General features: G+C 43.3%; 1 protein-coding gene across 2 annotated transcripts; it reads left to right on the top strand.

Annotated features, from left to right (window-relative positions):
- The first annotated feature begins 331 nt into the window (after window positions 1–331).
- Window positions 332–16,933, top strand: LOC110978899 (WD and tetratricopeptide repeats protein 1-like). Of its 2 annotated transcripts, none has more exons than XM_022234233.2 (15): window positions 332–485; window positions 2,124–2,201; window positions 2,496–2,579; window positions 2,818–2,864; window positions 3,400–3,511; window positions 4,035–4,222; window positions 4,794–4,930; window positions 6,034–6,201; window positions 7,196–7,405; window positions 8,237–8,375; window positions 9,684–9,854; window positions 10,725–10,960; window positions 11,612–11,789; window positions 12,230–12,422; window positions 13,643–16,933. In XM_022234233.2, exons 2-15 carry the CDS (start codon window positions 2,145–2,147, stop codon window positions 13,823–13,825), a joined length of 2,103 nt encoding a protein of 700 aa, XP_022089925.1. In that variant the 5' UTR covers window positions 332–485; window positions 2,124–2,144; the 3' UTR covers window positions 13,826–16,933. The 2 variants fall into 2 exon arrangements, with proteins under 2 accessions (XP_022089925.1, XP_087002549.1); XM_087146423.1 differs by lacking the exon at window positions 332–485 and adding an exon at window positions 492–606.
- Window positions 16,934–17,030: the final 97 nt, after the last annotated feature.

Raw genomic sequence — 17,030 nt, 5'->3', positions numbered from 1 at the left:
ATTTCCTTTAAATACACCGTGGGAGACGGGATAGACCGGTTGGATCATTTTGGCTTCCTGATTTAATCGTAGTATGTTTGTAGACGGATTTTCCACTCAGGTAAGGAAACTAGACGTGTCGATTCGACCATGGAGGTAGGAATTTTAAGACCTCGTACATAATTCGACGGTAGGAATTTTAAGACCTAGTACATAATTCGACGGATTGAGTCCAATGAAAATTCGCATGAAACAGCCGCCGGGCAGCATTAGTTCAAATGCAAAGTCCACGCATGCTCGCCATCGTGTCAACTTCGTTCTCGATGTGAGGTGAGACACCATTGTTCAGTGCACAGCCATCCTGGGAACAATAATAACTACAAGTCCGTATGTTGGATGTGTACTGTGTATGTGGTGCGATTACATCGATCATGTCGATCTACGTTTCGGCGCACCGAAGTGGCATTTAATTTTGACAATCTACCCAAGAGACTGTTGACGAGTGGGTAAGTGGGTTTGACAGGAGCTGGTGGACTTGTTGAAGTTTTGGAGCAAGTTTCGTAGCCAGGCTCCGAAATTGTTCCTGCAGTAATAAGCACCAATTGAGTGTTATAACATTTGTTGAAGGTAGGTAGGAGAGCTAGAGCCGACGACGTGAATTGCCTGCACTGTCCTGAGATCGAGAGTGTGGTCCGCGCTGGTTGTGAAAAAAAGTATGTGCGGTTTGATTGTTTTTGCCCTGCGATTTCTATCAATTCGTGCCTTCTAAATATTCCCTCGTGTGCATACAAAAATTGGTTGTCTTTGTAGGCCGATCGGAAGTATGAATATGAAAAGTGTGTCCACTCTTTTGATTGAAAGTGGTTTATTTATTACGCCTAATACCAGTGGCCCGTGCATTGTTTTTCAAAATCAGCTGATTGCCTGCACGTTCGTGTTCGAGGTAAAATGTAGGCCTAGGTGTAGAAAAATCTAGTGCACTTTGCGACTTGCTCCTTATCTCATGCATTCCGGTTGTACATCTGGCACAATGACAAGTTACTTCTTTGGGGGGAATTGTATACTTTGGGACTCCCATTTTTTTACATTTTAATCTTGCAAAACTGGTAAGTCCACCCCCCTCCATTGCACTGATCCTATTTTTTGGAAATTTCAAATTGTAAATTGTGAGAAAATGTGACCTTTTTACCGACAAACTAACCATGAAAATTGGAATCCACCACGTGTCGTGTTAAAATACTCAGTTCCCCCTCATAATTTCCCTCCAAACTCAAAACCCTGCCCTTTTTTCACATCAACCCTACCGTTTTGGAGCATGGTGTCACACTAGTCATCTACCAAGGTCAATTCAATAGTTAAAATGTACCGCTCCCTTCTATCATGGGAACAGGGTCCCCAAATTTACAATCCCCTTGTTTGGGGCCCTTGAACTTGTATAAGCCACATTGCTGTTACTGCAAGAGTGATTTTGCACAATAGTATAAAGGCATCATGGGAAGGAAAAGGGGGCAAACATGGCCCTTTTTTTCCCTTTCCATTTGTGCAAAATCAGCCGTTGCTTTTGCATGCTCTGGGAAACTTTCTCCCTCTACCCAATCCATTAGCATGTAGCATGAGTAGCTTCAACTCTAATGCATATGTTATCAGGAATTTCACATTTCATGGAATTCGTGAAAGCTGAGTTCATGAAACTGAAGATCTGGGAAGCTGTTTGTTAAAATAGCGAGTTTCTGCTAAAGGCCATGAAAATGAATATCCAGGATTTCTATCCACTCCCCGTATAGCCTGACACATGTGCCAAAAAATATTATTTTCAAAAAGTTATTATTTCAGAATAATCTTTTTTCCTGTCGGGATTGGTTGGAAAATGGTTGCAAAGTAAATCAGGAGTTTATAGTGTGCCCTTGCGTGATGTAAGACGGACTGAGAGCTAGTCTACTTTCACGGTTGGTTCCCTTTGCATAGACGCGTACTCGCTGTCGATGTGCAATATGTACACCTAATCATGAATAGTAAAAAAAAGTGTCATGGGTTTTCAAAATTGTCCGGACGGAAATCTGGGATGTTCATTCTCATGGCCTAACCAATGTGTCGAATTTCAGTTGTAATGAAGAATGTTGGGAAATGTTTTGGTTTTGCTATAGGTTAGTATGATGTTCTGAGTTATGGAACCAAAGGATGCAGTCAGCACGGTCAAGCATATATTTCATCGTCAGATAAAAGTAAGTCGACTCGTTGGGTTGACTCGTTAAAGTAGGCCACAACTGCTGTTGTGTCCTAACTTTGTCCATTGCCCCAACTTTGACCAGTGCCCACTTTAGACAGGTCCAGCAGTGTTGGCACAAAAAAATCTAAACAAAGACCGCTTAAAAAAGGTCTGTGAAACACTTTGTGCACGTTTGCTCACACTATGCATCTCTCTGTAATATTTTGAGATCTATGAATTGTTGTCCAAGGGTGGTGTGATTCGATTTGTGTAAATAGTTTGCTGTGCGGGTTTCCGTTGCTGTCAACAGGACACATTCTGCTTAAGTTTCCAGCGTTCACACCATGTGGACGAAGCCTTGATTAACAGACTCGGGCTACTGCACGAATTAGAGGTGAGATTATTTCAATATGTTGTGTTCCCTTGTGTCCCAGGTTTGTCGAAAGTTGCTCCAACCTTGACAGCGTCAAAAATCCAATTAAACTTAGTCCAGTGTGGTCGGTGAATATAAACAGAGGTCCCCTTCGTATTGTTGTGAAAGAGAGTTTCAGAGATATTTCTGCATTTTTCAAATTCCAAGATGGGGGTCACATGTTGGGGCTTCACAGTCTTTTTCAAATTTTTTTTTTCAGGGTCACAGTGGGTGTGTGAACTGCCTTGAATGGAATTACTCAGGCCGGTTAGTCGTTTTCAAGTTTGATATGCATCATAAGTCTTTTCTGCCAGAGGGCATGTTCTCGTTAAGTGCATGGAAGTACCATTTTGAACAGTTGGCCAATTTCTCAGCCATTTTGGAAATCTGTCATCGATTAGAGTCAGCTGAACAACTAGTTGTGTGTTTCAAAAATTGAAAATATCGGAATTTGGTGATGCAAGCCTCGCCTTCATTGCTTTGAAATAGATCAGGTGTCGTAATGTTTTCCATTAATATCCAGAGAAGATGATGTAAAAAAGTCCCAGGTTTGTCTCAGAAATAATTGCAATATTGGCATTGTGGGAGTCAAATCTCAGTTCAGAAATCATTGTTGCATTACCATCCTGTTGGTGTTCACGGCACACACAAACAAGAAATGGCAAGAAAGTCTCGACTGAATTTCAGTTATAACTTATTTCATGAGCAGACCAAGTAGCGCTGTGTGCCCACGTTGTTGGCTGATATTCAGCCTTGAAGTCAAGTCTAATGTCGTATTCTCAAATCCCACTTGATTATCCAGGTTGCTGGGCAGCGGCTCCGATGACTTTAATGCAATCGTGTGGGATCCCCACCGGAGACGACGACTGTGTGTACTGAGAACTGGCCACCATGGCAACATATTCTCCGTTAAGGTAATGAACATTGTTTTCAGGTGAATATCATAACACTTGTAATTTGGTTAATTTGGTTACTGAATAATTTCAAACAGGTCCTAGTTAATGTATTTTTTTCTGTATTTTTGCCAAGAGCTTTCTGGCATCTTTAATTTTATTACAATTTTATAAAATGACAGGGCAAACAAAGAAAAAGCGAATTCAAAAGACTTGGGAGTTCAGACATTTTCTCTTTGTACAGTTTTTTAGAGATATGTATGCTCTTTGCAGACAAGTCCAGTGACTATCGTAATGTGATTACTGGTCATCATTTCCATTGTCCCCCCTGACGGTAAGCATTGTGATTAAAAATGTATGGAGCCACTGTTCGGTGACGCTCCTCAAGCAAGCCCAATTGGAATTGGAAATTTGGAAATCAGAAATTCCCAATGAAACGTCACTGGATACATCTTTGTGCAGAGCCAACTGTTAGTACTTGAAATTCTGCCGTCTTGCTCAGTTGTCGTCTATGATAACACCCGTCACATGTAATCCATTACAGTTCCTACCCAATGCAAACGACGAGACGCTGGTAACTGGCGCGGCCGACTGCAAGGTCCGCATCCACAGCTTGCCCAGTCAGGAGACCACCCATGCCTTCAGTTGCCACGCGGGCCGCGTCAAGCGGTTGGCTGTGGCCCCCAGCATGCCCTACATGTTCTGGAGTGCCGGAGAGGACGGAACGGTCAGGTGAGATCGATTTTGTCCCAAGCTCAAAAAAAGGTGAATAGAAGCGTTATACTCCAACTACAGTTGCAAGAGTGCCCCCGACAGTTGTGACAAAGTTGGGACAATGTCTACAGTTGGGACAGCCCAATTTCAGGTGGGACTAGCGTTACAGTTTGGGTGTAACAAATACCTCGTCCCGTCTCTGGTTTGGACTTTTGTCAGTGAAGGATCAAATACAGCAAGGTAACTTTTAACAGCTTTACCAAGGTCAGAGTTCCTGACCTCTTGACCCGAGAAGTTAAGGAAACGTGCTTGCTACATCAAAGTGCATGCCTTGTGACGCTGTCAAGTTGAAACATGATCCAAAACATGATATTTGCAGAAAACTTGTTAGCGAGAAATCAAACTCTAAATACATGTTGTGCAAAACCTCACCGATTGCAAATGCACAAAATAGCTCCTTTCCACAAGGCATAAACTGTCCATGAGAACATGCAACTACCCATCATAATAATCCCGGAAATAAATGGCTAGTATTTTCCCGTTGGAAGGTATATTTCAAAGGTTTGAGTGAGTCCGTTCTCTTTGTCAGACAATTTGACCTGCGGGCGCCGCACACCTGTAACGACAGCTGCGCCAACGTCCTGATAAACCTGAACTGCTACATCGGCAAACACGCTGAATGCAAGTGCCTTGCCATCAACCCCAACAGGCCTGAGCTTATGGCTGGTGAGTCTTCCTTCTTCCAAGAGGAACTGGGAAGTTCCCTGTCCAAGTTCCATTATCCACCATACAGCCTTCTGAGGCCTATTCAAACTTTAGGCGATTGCGAAAGCAAAGCGAACTTGGCACAACGAAACTTTTGCAGCGAAATTAGCTGGACTTGAAATGGGTTTAGCTTTTGTGAATTTGCAGCATGAATGTTTCACCTGATGTCATGTTGTTGCTTGCTTTCATCCCAATTATGAATCAGCCTTTAAGGTTCTTGTTTTCACAAGCAAAACTCGCATCATGCATAGCATCTCTTTAAATCAACCCCTAAAAGTTTCTTTGCAAGGAAGTGTGACATATTTCTTTCATTCATTTTTCATGGCCACGATGCTGTGTACATTGAGAATAAATGCTTAACATATTCTAAGACATACTCCACCGTTGGTGCCAGTGGTCCCTGCTGCTGTTTCATGTCATTAAGTAAAACATTCATAGTTTAAACCACAGACATATAAACACATAGACTGCCAGGTCCTACTCAAAACTATGGGGGTTTTCGTGATCTACGCGGCGCCCAACTAAAATCAAAACTATGGATAGATTCACCCCTCGGTATAGGGAATTTACGCATAGTTGAAGAATTCCAGCCATAAAATTCTATGAAGTCATTTTTCGATTGTAAAAGACCCCGTCTATTTACTTAATCTGGCCCATACTGATTAAAAACAATGCAGTTGTAGCAGTTGAAAAGAAGAGATAGCAGTACTGAAGAGCAAAAAAGGTGAACGTATTTGGAAGTACATGTAAACAAATATAGGCGATGTAAGTGCGTTGGACATAATACGTACTGGACACGCTGCCATCCATCGCTTCGCTCACTGTTCGCCCGTACTTGTCAAAATCATGGTTTCACCCGCAAGCCTTGGCGGTCTATGTGTTTGTATGTCTGTGGTTTAAACTGTGTATCTCAACTGCTGTTTCATGCTGGTAGCCACTATGTGTTTATAATTAGAGCTTACACTTCCTCATTAGTTGCTGCTAGTTACCCCAGCGGCTGTTTCATGTCAGCCTCTAAACCTTCATATTTGAGGGTTGAACTGAGATGCCTTTTTTCCTTGTAGTTGGTGCTAGTGACGCTTATGTGCGTCTCTACGACGTGCGGATGCTGTCTCCCCACGCTGTGCATTTCTCCCGGGAGGAGCGGTTGGGGGCGTCGTGGAGGACCCCGGCCCCCGAACCGGATGACAGTGGCTTGCTGCCCAGAGGGTGCGTGCAATATCTCGTGGCGGGTAAGTTTGGTCTAACCGCTGGCCATTGGAGTGCAATTGTTTTGTGAGCCCGCACACAGAAATGTATCCACCACTCTCTTCAAAGTGAGCGTCCATGCCCTGAGACTCGGGGCCTGTTTACTTCACACGAATCCAAATCACGTTCAGTAATCTGTCGTCGGTTCACTGACACCAGAACCCGCCCAATGGATAGAGCAAACCAGCATTGAGATCACTAATTGAGATCCAAATCCATGGAAACAAACATGTCCAGATTTGTGTTTTCAATCGGCAGGATAGTGACAAAACGCACGGCAACCATAAACCATTTCCTGGCCTGTTTTTTTTTTTTCATTTTTGGAAACGAAACAGCATACACTATATGGTAAAGGCATTAATCTTTGACCCATCTCCATGGAAACCCTTGGCCATTGACCTTCCTGAATCTTTCAAAAACCACCGTTGCAGGAAACTGCATGTGTAGTCTTTGAACTGTTAACATTCATGGGGCACCCAGCCTTACATAACTCCCTTCGTCCTGCAGGATCCACTGAACCTCCCATTGACTTCTTTAAAAGAATTGGGGAGGGATAGAGTGGAGGCATACTACATTTATATGGAGGAACTGACTTGAAACCCCCAGGAGATGAGTCCTACTCGGCAGTATGCCACAGAAAGAAAATTGAGATAGCAGCATTTCCAAAACTCTGGCAAATTTTGGTGCCGAAGAAGTTGCAACTTTGAGATTCCTTCTAGAAATGACTCCACATTTGTTCTCATATGCAAATTGTTAGCATAAAAATGAAATAAAGGCAGCACAGTGCCCTTAAAGTGACCAAGCAAAAAATGAAAAATAAGGCTTCATAGTAGAAAGGACACAGAGGTACGGTTACCAGGTTTGCGTAGAAAAAATTAAGACAACATTGGTCCATCGACATAACCAACAGAAGCTACCTACAGGTCCATGTATTTATTATTTAAGCTTCGTCAAATGATTGATTTCCGCTTCCGACAGGACACCTGCCGCTCAAAGAGAACGACAGAAAAAGAAAGTATCGATCGCTAGTTTCGACCTATGTCACCTTCAGCCCCTCTGGCAGGGAGCTCCTCGTTAACTTGGGAGGAGAGCAGGTTTATTTATTTGATCTCTACAACCTCCGACATCCCAAGGCGTTTAATGTCGGCGACTACGTGCTACCGGAGGGCAGCAATGGCGTTTGCAAAGGTAGGACCGACGGTCCCCTTTAATGACCGTAATCTGATCCCTACAGGTGTGCATGTTCGAAGCTTAGAGATTGCTTACTGTATAGAGTAATAGGCAACTGTAGAGATGACAGGATGACCCTTTGGAGTTGTGATGCCGGCTTTAAAGGGATAAACTTTCCTTGTCAAAGAAATTGGACTTCAACTCCTGTGCTCATGAAAGTGGAGACAACTTTTATGGCATTTTTAAAATCATTTGGGCAGCTGAACCTAACAGAAGGTATGTTTGTTTGCAAATCTGTGTAAAAAAAATATGACGAAAAGAAAATAAAAAAATTCAAGTCTTTGTTTTGTTCTTTAAGGAAATTTCTGCGTAGTTTTTCTTTGTATTTTATAATAAGGGCAATTTAGTGTCATGCAACAACATATGTTCTCCTTAATTGCACCGGTGCAAACATCACTGTGCACTATAACAGTTTTGTTCCAGAGAGGTATAAACTTATCACCCCTGTGATGTCTTCTTCAAAGGAGAAATTCTTTAGTCGCTGGTTTCACATCCGTGACACATTACCATCTTTAACATTGTAACCCATCCAGCAAAAACTGATCATTCGGGGCCTTTACAATGAAGGAGACAATAAGGAAATGTTCAGTTTTAGAGGTGGGAGGAAAAACCTGGATGAATTTATCCAGGGGAAAACCCATGGAATCAGGCAGGGACTGAAAACCCAATCCACGTGCTGACCTAGCTGGGATTCAAACCCCAAGCCGCAGAGGTGGAAGACGAGAAAAAAGCTTCTAAGCCAGCCTGACGCCCCTCCCGAAATCACTTCTCACGTTTGGTTCCCTGCAGAAGTGTCAAGCCAAGTTGCCGAGGCGCTGTCTGCCAATGGCACGTCCATCGGGTCCACCAACGGAGTCACCAAGCACCTGTCACACGCCAGCAGCTACAGGCTACAAGAAGGCTCCCCCAGCACCGGCCCGGGCACAAGGTAAATAACAATCAAAGGATCACCATACTCAACGACCCATCATCACCACCAATTAGGGATCTGATATCCACTAGACCTCAACACTGTGGTGAACTTGTACTTCTTATGCAACTGGTTTGGGCTGTTGATATCCAGCATTGGTATTTGATTAACAATAATGCCTATCCGGTTCGTAAGTGTGACGTCACTTCAGTTTAAACCACGCCCACTGCATACGTGCACTGCACACAGGGTTACATGCATTGATCGCCGTTTACATGGAACCATGGAACTGGAAGTTAACGCGCAACTTCAGCTTTGCTCCGTCTGTCAGGATCTTAACCGACAAACACGGCTATCAGCAACTTAAGGGACAAAAATTGCTTTAACCCTAACCCCCTAGGCTCCTGCACTAGAAAGCATACTGAACCTCACAAAATCCAACAGGTTCATGTACTTGTCTATGTACTTGTACATGCAGGTTACTGTACCAAACCTGATAAACTCCAACAGAATGAGCCCGTTGGAGTTTGAGTGATATGGTATGGATGGGTCTATGCAGTATAGGATGACTTGCACTGAACAGTACCAAACCTGACAAAATCAAGCATAGTCCAACAATTGGTACAGCAAGCCAGACACTGCACACAGTGACCTGTGTGTGTCCCAACTCACACAGAATCCAACACCGTCTCCCTGGGCTTTTCATCCCAGGTCTCACAAAATACGACAAGAAGTTCCTCAGGTACGGCACCAAACCTGCCAAAACCTCACAAAACCTGCTGTTGGAGTATGGCAGGTTTTGGGCAGTTAGGGTTAAATAGTGACGTAGGAGAAGAAATCTCCATTGCCTATCCAAGCATATTTTGTAGTTGCCGCAAGAGCTGTGTATGGTTTTTTGTTTTAAGCAATACAGTCTTTCAGCCAAGTTTTAAGCAAAACCATAAAGTTGGTGCCAGGACAGAGGCAGTGTCATAGTCAATACCCTTTTAAGACCATCATAAGTCCTCAGATGACCGTAGAAGACCATTACGAGACGTCCAGTCTGAATTCCAATCACAAGCTATTGGAATGAACTGCAAAAAAAGCGTTCCTTTGTCACTGTTCGCTGTGGTCAGTGTGACTGGTTTTTGACTGGACTTGCGCTTGGTCTTGATGACAACATTGTAGAGAGCACAGCAATTGAAATAAACAAATATCCTCTCATTTCAGGGCCCAACGTCTTGCACCAGTCGGCAGCCTGAAAGAGCAAAAAAACATGTCGTAAACTTTTCAAGATTTTTCTCCTGCATTCCATGTTGTAAAATTCCTGTACCTTTTGTCAAACAGTCGAGAGCTCCCACCCAGGGCGGAAGCCTTGAAGCAGGAGGGCAACCGTTTCTACTGCGACATGAAAGACTACACCTCGGCAATTAGGCTGTTCAACCAAGCACTGGGCATAGCCCCCAACAGTGCCATACTCTACGGGAACAGGGCGGCGGCATTCATGAGACGGAAATGGTAAGAAGGGGTCGAAGTTACCGAGACCTAAACTCTTCAGTTATTTACCGTTTTCAAACTTACGCATTAAACCAGTGTCACTTTGTTTCGACGTCAACATTCCATGACCAACGAAGTCCACTTGCACATTACTAGTCGCTGAAGCCATGCCTGTCTTGGAACAGTTGTCAAAGTAAGGTCTTGCTTGCTTGCTTGCTACAGCAAGATCCAACAGGTCCGCTTTACCGTACGACCAAACAGCTGCAGAGTACCAGCCTGCCAGCCACCACAGGCTCCAACTGTGGCATCGATCAACAAGACTAGGACCCAGTGCCTCAGCATCGGCAGTTTATTCCACTGCCATTGCGTCCAGTCTGATAGCCCCCACAGAGTTAAACACTTCTTGTACTTCGCTGCATTTGGCAGAGCTAGGGATACAGTTTAAGGTGCCGCCTTCTGAGGGCAAACGTTGAAGGAGGAAAAAATGATAAATCTCAGCTGGGTTTAATAATTTTGAACCATTTTAAAAAGCCCACTTGGCCCTAACCCCTTTCTCTTAAAGTGAAATTTGTACACTCACAGAAATGATGAAAAAAAACCAATTGATGGCTCGGTATGAATGAGCCTGCTCGGTATTTCTGAGAGGCAAAGTCCTTTCAGAAAAAAGGATGTGTGTGAGTGGGCCTGTGGCTGCACTGCTTGACAGTGTTGTGTTTGAGTCCATCACAAGTCCCTGTAAGTCCATCACATGTCATCCAGTCTAAGGCCAATTCACAAGCTATGCAAGTGAGCTGTGATTAAAACATTCCTTTGGCATTGTTCACCCTGTCACTTACTCTAAGCAGTTATTGCAGAGCTCGATTTGCTGATCTTTGTCCTTCCTCTCGCCAGGGACGGCGACCTGTACGCAGCGCTGCGCGACTGCCACCGCGCCCTGGCCCTGGACCCCAGCCACCGCAAGGCCCACTTCCGGCTGGCCCGCTGCCTGCTGGAGCTGACCTGGGCCCGGGAGGCGCAGGACTGCCTCAAGCAGTATAAGCGCAACTACCCGGAGTTCAGCAAGCACCGGGAGTTTGAGGCCCTGGACCGAGACATCACGACGGCCGTCTTCTCCATGTGCGATAGCGGTAAGGCTTAACTGATGAAAAACTGTCAGCATCTCATCTTCCGAGACCTGAGAGACTCCGAAAAAGATCGCTTGGCGATTATGCAAAGTTTCACGAAAATCATAAGTGGCCCAGTTTAACAAAATGAGTCATGAGGGCCCAGGACCTCTTTTCGTTTCATCCTAACGAAGCACAATTCTTCAATTTCAGTGGATATTGTTTTCATAGACCCATAAGGGGATTAGGTTTATGAAGATGTAAATGAGTAGGAGCCCTCAACGTTTTTTCATTCACATAATGTCCATTTTTCTTCAGGGTGCCAGACTGAGTGATGCATCAGTACAGTTAACAGTCGCTCGTTGCCAAAATCAAAGTACTGAAAAAAAAAATAGACTCGATGCTCAGTTTGTGGTAGCAGCTCAAAAATTTGCCATGGATTTTGTATGCCATGTGACTCTTTGCGGTTGGATGGTTGGATTTTCAGAGAGTAGTGATTTGTTAGTGTTCCTCAGAATAAGTCACACGTAGCTTTGTCAAACTGCTCCTCATTGGCAACTATTTTGAAATTGCTCTCAATGTTACAAAGTTTCTACCCTCGCAGGTACATGTTTACTCCGCCATGGAGACAATTTTTAAAAGAACGATTCAGTCTTTATTTTTTCCAATTAACAGACAGCAGCACGAGCGACAAGGAGAAAGCTGAGACCTCCCCGAGGCGGCGATGGAACAACCCGGACCGCATCTCGGATGAGGAGCGAATATTACGGAGCCAGGCCTACGACTATGCCGAGCGGTTCTGCGGTCACTGTAACACCACCACGGACATCAAGGAGGCCAACTTCTTTGGAAGGTAGTTCACCCAGCCCACCCCCTAAATCCGTTCCAAATACCTACCCGAAAGTTTGCAGAGTCAAGCAGTGGATTAAACCCTGTTTATTAAATCCAACCTCTGTTGCTATACACCGAGATTTGTGTTCCAAGATTCGTTCCTGCAGAAACCATCTTCTGTTGCTTTTAATAGTGACTGAGTTGTCGAAATAGAGAGAGCGTATGAATTAAAGTTGGCATACTCTTGGGAGTTTCTAGCAAAATACCTCAGAAGCAGTTTGTTCAAGAATTCCTTCACAGGTTTCAACTATTCCTAGACTTTATTGTGAGTTCTAGTATAGGAGTCATTTTTATCTCTCAATTCAGCTGGGGCTACGGCTACTACCATTTCCCTTAGATGTGTATGTTGTTTAGTAGCCACAGCCAAGTCACTTGGACACATTTTTGGACTGTTTGATGTAGCAATGGCCAGTTTATCATAGCCGGGTCAGACGACGGCTCGTTTTTCGTCTGGGACCGCAAGACCACCAACATCGTCCGAGTACTACGTGGGGACGAGTCCATCGTCAACTGTCTGCAGCCACATCCCAGCTTCTGTCTGCTGGCCACCAGCGGCATCGACCCGGTCGTTAGGTTATGGGGGCCGAAGGCACAGGTATGGAAATACCCCCGTCCACCAGGGAACATTCCATCCGTGAGGTTGACGTATTGGCTCTTTCCTTGAAATAGGTTTTAGGGCATATCAAATCATTTCTTTACTTAGGCAGTTTGGTATCAGTAGACAAATTGTTGCACTGGCAAAAAAAGGTTAAAACAATCCTGTTTTCTTGAAGTAGGAAAAACTCATTATTAACATATTTAACCCTCCTTTGGTTTTTACTGCACAAATATGCACAAGTGCCCACAGTCACTCTCTTGCATGTGTTTTCTACATGGACCACAAACATGCACAGGTTCAGTGTGTACACAGTAGGTTCCCTGCACAAAATGACCCAGGGTCTTTTGTGCAGTCCTCTTCACTGCATTTGGTTTACTTAACAGTTACCACATGACACAGTGAAGCACAGTTGGTGGGCAGCTTAAAAGTGCAATCTGATATTCCTGTGAGGGACTGTTGGTACAGTGCACAACAGGACACAGTTGAGCTTCTTTGAGGTGTTTACCAAGTGACCAAAGAGTGACTTCTGCATAGGAGGGTTAAGCAAGATGATGTGTAAATATGCAGGGAGTTTCTGGAGCTGCAACACGAAGGACATTTAACCCCTTCACGGTGGGATTATTTTGACCTGTGGGATTATTTTGACCGTGACTGCTGGGCTGTGGCATGCCCTGAATGGAGGGCTTTGTCCAGCAGCAGGCCCCATTGAACCAGCAGCTGCATGGTGAATAGACTTTATGTGTGGTATGCACTAATCCTCACATAATGGTGCGGTAGTAGCAGTCCTCCATAGCTAAGGGGTTAAGTACCTTCTAGGGAATTCCCTATGCATTGCCGTATAATGTCTGCACTCTTCCCTGTGTTTGAGTAATTCTGGCTGGGTTTGTACACAGGTACACGGGCTCAGGCTAGCCCATCAAGGTTGAGCATGTCATGAGCCCTCAAGCTACCTCGGGCCACGGATGGGTTCTGTAGCGAATGCCACTCTGTGACATCGTCTGGGTGTAAAAAGAAAAAAAGGAGTGATGACGGAAGAAGTGTCGCACAGATCTTGAGCAAATGACATCCAAGGCTCGGCATTTTTAGAGTCCAACTTTGTGGTTGTGGTATCATATAAAGAGTGGGTATTTTTAGCCGAAAATACCCTCTGCAAATGGTCCAAGGAGCGTCAACTTTTGTAATGTTGAGTCTTTGTGGTTTTTTTTCACCTGTCGCAGGACGGGAAAGCTGAAGAGCGCTGTATCAGGGAGCCCGACACGGCGGCCACGGCCAACCAGCGGCGCATGAACGCCGACCCCTTGGAGGTCATGCTGATGAACATGGGCTACCGCATCACGGGGATGTCGGATGGATCGGACGACGAAGGAGGAGACGGGCCCGTCCAGTGCAACACCAGCTGAGGGGGACGGAGAGGGCCGTGTCCGAATCGAGCGACCACGGCTTGGAATCACGAGCCTGTAACTTTCATTGGCAGGTGTCTTGAACCTTTCCTGCCGGAGCTAAGTACATCGGACGTGGCCAAAGAACTTGTACGATACTCAAAGACAAGAGACATGATGCTGGATTGTGTCAATGGAGACCCGACCAAAACATTCCTGATCTACATGATTGCATATTGGACGATCCCTGCTGTCCATCGTGGCCATCTTAGTTTTATGTCCAGGAGCCAACATAACCTGGGCGTTGTGATTTCTCGAACACCGATACTAACCACCAGCCTTAGATTCTTACCACTTGCACTCTGTCTCCTGGTACTGAAATCACAGAGACATTCAACCGAAGAAAATGTGCTTAGCAAGTTTAATTGCTTAGCAAACAAAAACAAAACAGCAGGGGTAATCACTAGTTTTTCTAGGCAAACAGTTTTGTGTCAGCGAGCAAGAATACACATCAGTAGCCCTATGTACTGGCTCGTCTTGATATGTCTCAGTGTAGAGTTTAGTCTTTAAAATGGGGGTCTTGTTCCCAGACTTCAAGAGAGTGACAGCGCACAAAGGTGTACAGCTTTGTGTTAAAAGCCCCTGCTTTCAGTCTTGTGGGGCTTTAATACTGAAATTGGTGTTGTTTTCAGTGGCTGAGGCTTTTCTCTGCACTGCGTTTATGGGCAAAAAAGCCAAGACTTAGCCATAGGGTGCGCAATTTGGACAGTTACTATATTTGACTTTATTCAATGGTTTGGGGTTCTTTTGCCACAACAGACTGCTCTTGAGTAAGAAAATTTGAAAGTTTCTGAAGTTGAACTGAACTGTTTCCCGGAACGTAACTATGTAACAAAAAAAATCCCTAGAAAATCTCATTTGCTAAATTTGGGAGAAAAACTCCTGGATTACCATGGCTTCCTGAACAGTTGTATAAATTAGAAGCACATGTAAAATCTGTGCTAGGATTTGACTATTCCAGACGAGAATTTTGTGTACAAAGAAAAAAATCAACAAAAAAACTTTTGTATACAATTACCAAGTGTTGTGGCGTCTTTTCACATTTTTAAATTTGTCACGTTCCTTTGCTTTTTTGAAAATGTGAAATCAGCCAGTGACAATTTGTATCCCCAAACCAACCAACCAACCAACAAATACACCAGCAAACAAACAAAAGTGGAAGTTCAGAGGTACGAGTTAACGTTAAGCAAAAACAGGTTTGTTTCACCGGGCATTTGAGGGTGATTTTTAGACTACAAAATGAAAAAATCACCTCGTTGAACCAAAGTTCAACATTGAAGATTTATAATTGTCCTAGTGAGTTACTATTAACCTTAACAGATTTGCTTCAGTTATAGCAATTGAAATGATAGATTTTATGCTGCATATGTTTTTTTTCTTTTAAATCGGAGCACTGAGTGCTCTTTGAAAGTAGCCCAAATGGATGGTTTGGGCTACAAAAGGTGTCCCAAAAGATTCCCCATGCCTGGCTCAGTGTTGGGAGCATGACAACCAGGCAGTGTGTAAGACAGAAATGAGCGGAGTGCCAGTCCCGTGCAGTATGTATTGCATGACTTTTTGGGGGCCTGTGATCCATTTTTGCTTGGCATATATTTTCTGTGCAGGGCACGAAACCAGTTCCCACACCGAGAAACAAAATCTTTTTTTCTTTCATTCTTTCTCGTTTCATTTTTTTTTTATTTTTAAAAGAATTCTTGTGTTTAGTGTCGTTTATTTTTCGCTTGGTGGTAATTGTAGTTCAGGGAGACTTAGTTTAAAATCTTTGAAGTAAGTTTCATTATGTGTTCATCAAATGTCGTAAACCGATATTTATTTGAATTACAAATCCATCTTTTGTTTGCGGCCTGTTTGAAATAATCACAGCCTTTGCATTACATTAAGTATTTGTAAATTCGGCTGCAAATGGAAGGAGTCCTGTGTGGTCCAAGTGTTAAAAAAAAATTCAGATTTTCCCCCCAAAAGTCATCTGTTTAAAAGCCGCCTAAAAAAATTTATTTTCAACTGAGTTTAATATCAACATGCCACAGAACTGATGTAAGTTTCTGACATTAATTATGAATTTGTAAGTCAACATCTTCCAACTGCGTAGGGCAAAAGCAGTAACCCATTAACCCATTTTAGGGGAAAATTGGTATCAAATCTGGGACATTATAAAGCCCTTATTGTACACTTTCCATCCTTGCTTTTAGTTCTTTTAAAGTTTTAATATGTACTTTATTTGTTCCATGCCATTTTTTTTCTAAATCAAAATGACATTAATTTCAGTACAATTATGAAATGAGTGATAAGTGAGTTGCTGTTAAAGTTGACTATTTTGTGCAAAATAGTGAGAAGAGAGGTCGATCTGTTTTGAATTAATAAGCCTTTTGCGAGTTAAAATCTGGTACACTCAGTATCTGATTGCACATAAACATAACAGTTTGAATTCTCCAGACTATAAGACACTGTTGCTGTACTTCGTGATTCGGGGCAAGCTTTTGCATAGCGACCACCATCTCTGGAATAGACTGGTTCCTTTGTGTCCTTCTTATCCACTGAGAACAGTGTATTGTTGCAAGGAGTCTCTTATGTAACTAAGCAAAAGCTTGCCCAGAATCACGAGATATTGCAATAGTGTCCTTAATGTGGAGAATTCAAATTATGTTGACTTGATTTTAAAGAACTCAGTGTACCTGATTTCATTCAAATTTAACTTGTAAATGCTTATTATACATTAACAGGCATTGGTTGGGGTGTGGTAGGGGTGGGTAATCTTCACAAAACTAGTAAATTTCATTTTTATACTAGTTCAATAATGCAGTATTTATGAAAGAAAAATGCAGTTTAAAGTCATTGCCTCATTGGAGATGGAAATTGTGTCTTGAACAGCTGTAAGGCTTGCAAAATGAATTAAAAAATGACACAATTAAACTTACCTGTTGGTTAATTATAGGGAATTAGTGTGTCACCCATCAAGGCAAGTATAAAGTTCAACTCCTATTTGTCAGGGTTTCGGGAAAATACTGAAATTTAATGAAGGATTCAACACTTCTGGTGAAGATGACAAAATATAAAATTCGACACAATGTATATTAGCTTGTGCTTTTCTTTTATGAGCTTGCGGGAAGGATTTTAAAAAAGGGAACTTCTTTGAGCAATTACAGAAGGAACCAATGAAAAAATTCTC

The sequence above is a fragment of the Acanthaster planci genome, linkage group LG15 (genome assembly GCF_054643075.1).
Source record: "Acanthaster planci isolate LZ-2023a linkage group LG15, COTS_SCS, whole genome shotgun sequence".
NCBI classification, from domain to species: domain Eukaryota; kingdom Metazoa; phylum Echinodermata; class Asteroidea; order Valvatida; family Acanthasteridae; genus Acanthaster; species Acanthaster planci.
The sequence above is the reverse complement of the archived record's forward strand: the minus strand, read 5'-3'. Positions and strand labels throughout refer to the sequence as shown.

Bases quoted from the DNA above. Each gene is read 5' to 3' on its own strand.
- LOC110978899 (XM_022234233.2), top strand. From the start codon at position 2,145: ATGGAACCAAAGGATGCAGTCAGCACGGTCAAGCATATATTTCATCGT. The intron at 2,580-2,817 runs GTGAGATTATTT...TTTTTTTTTCAG, and splicing joins GGCTACTGCACGAATTAGAG to GGTCACAGTGGGTGTGTGAA. The intron at 4,223-4,793 runs GTGAGATCGATT...TCTCTTTGTCAG, and splicing joins GGAGAGGACGGAACGGTCAG to ACAATTTGACCTGCGGGCGC.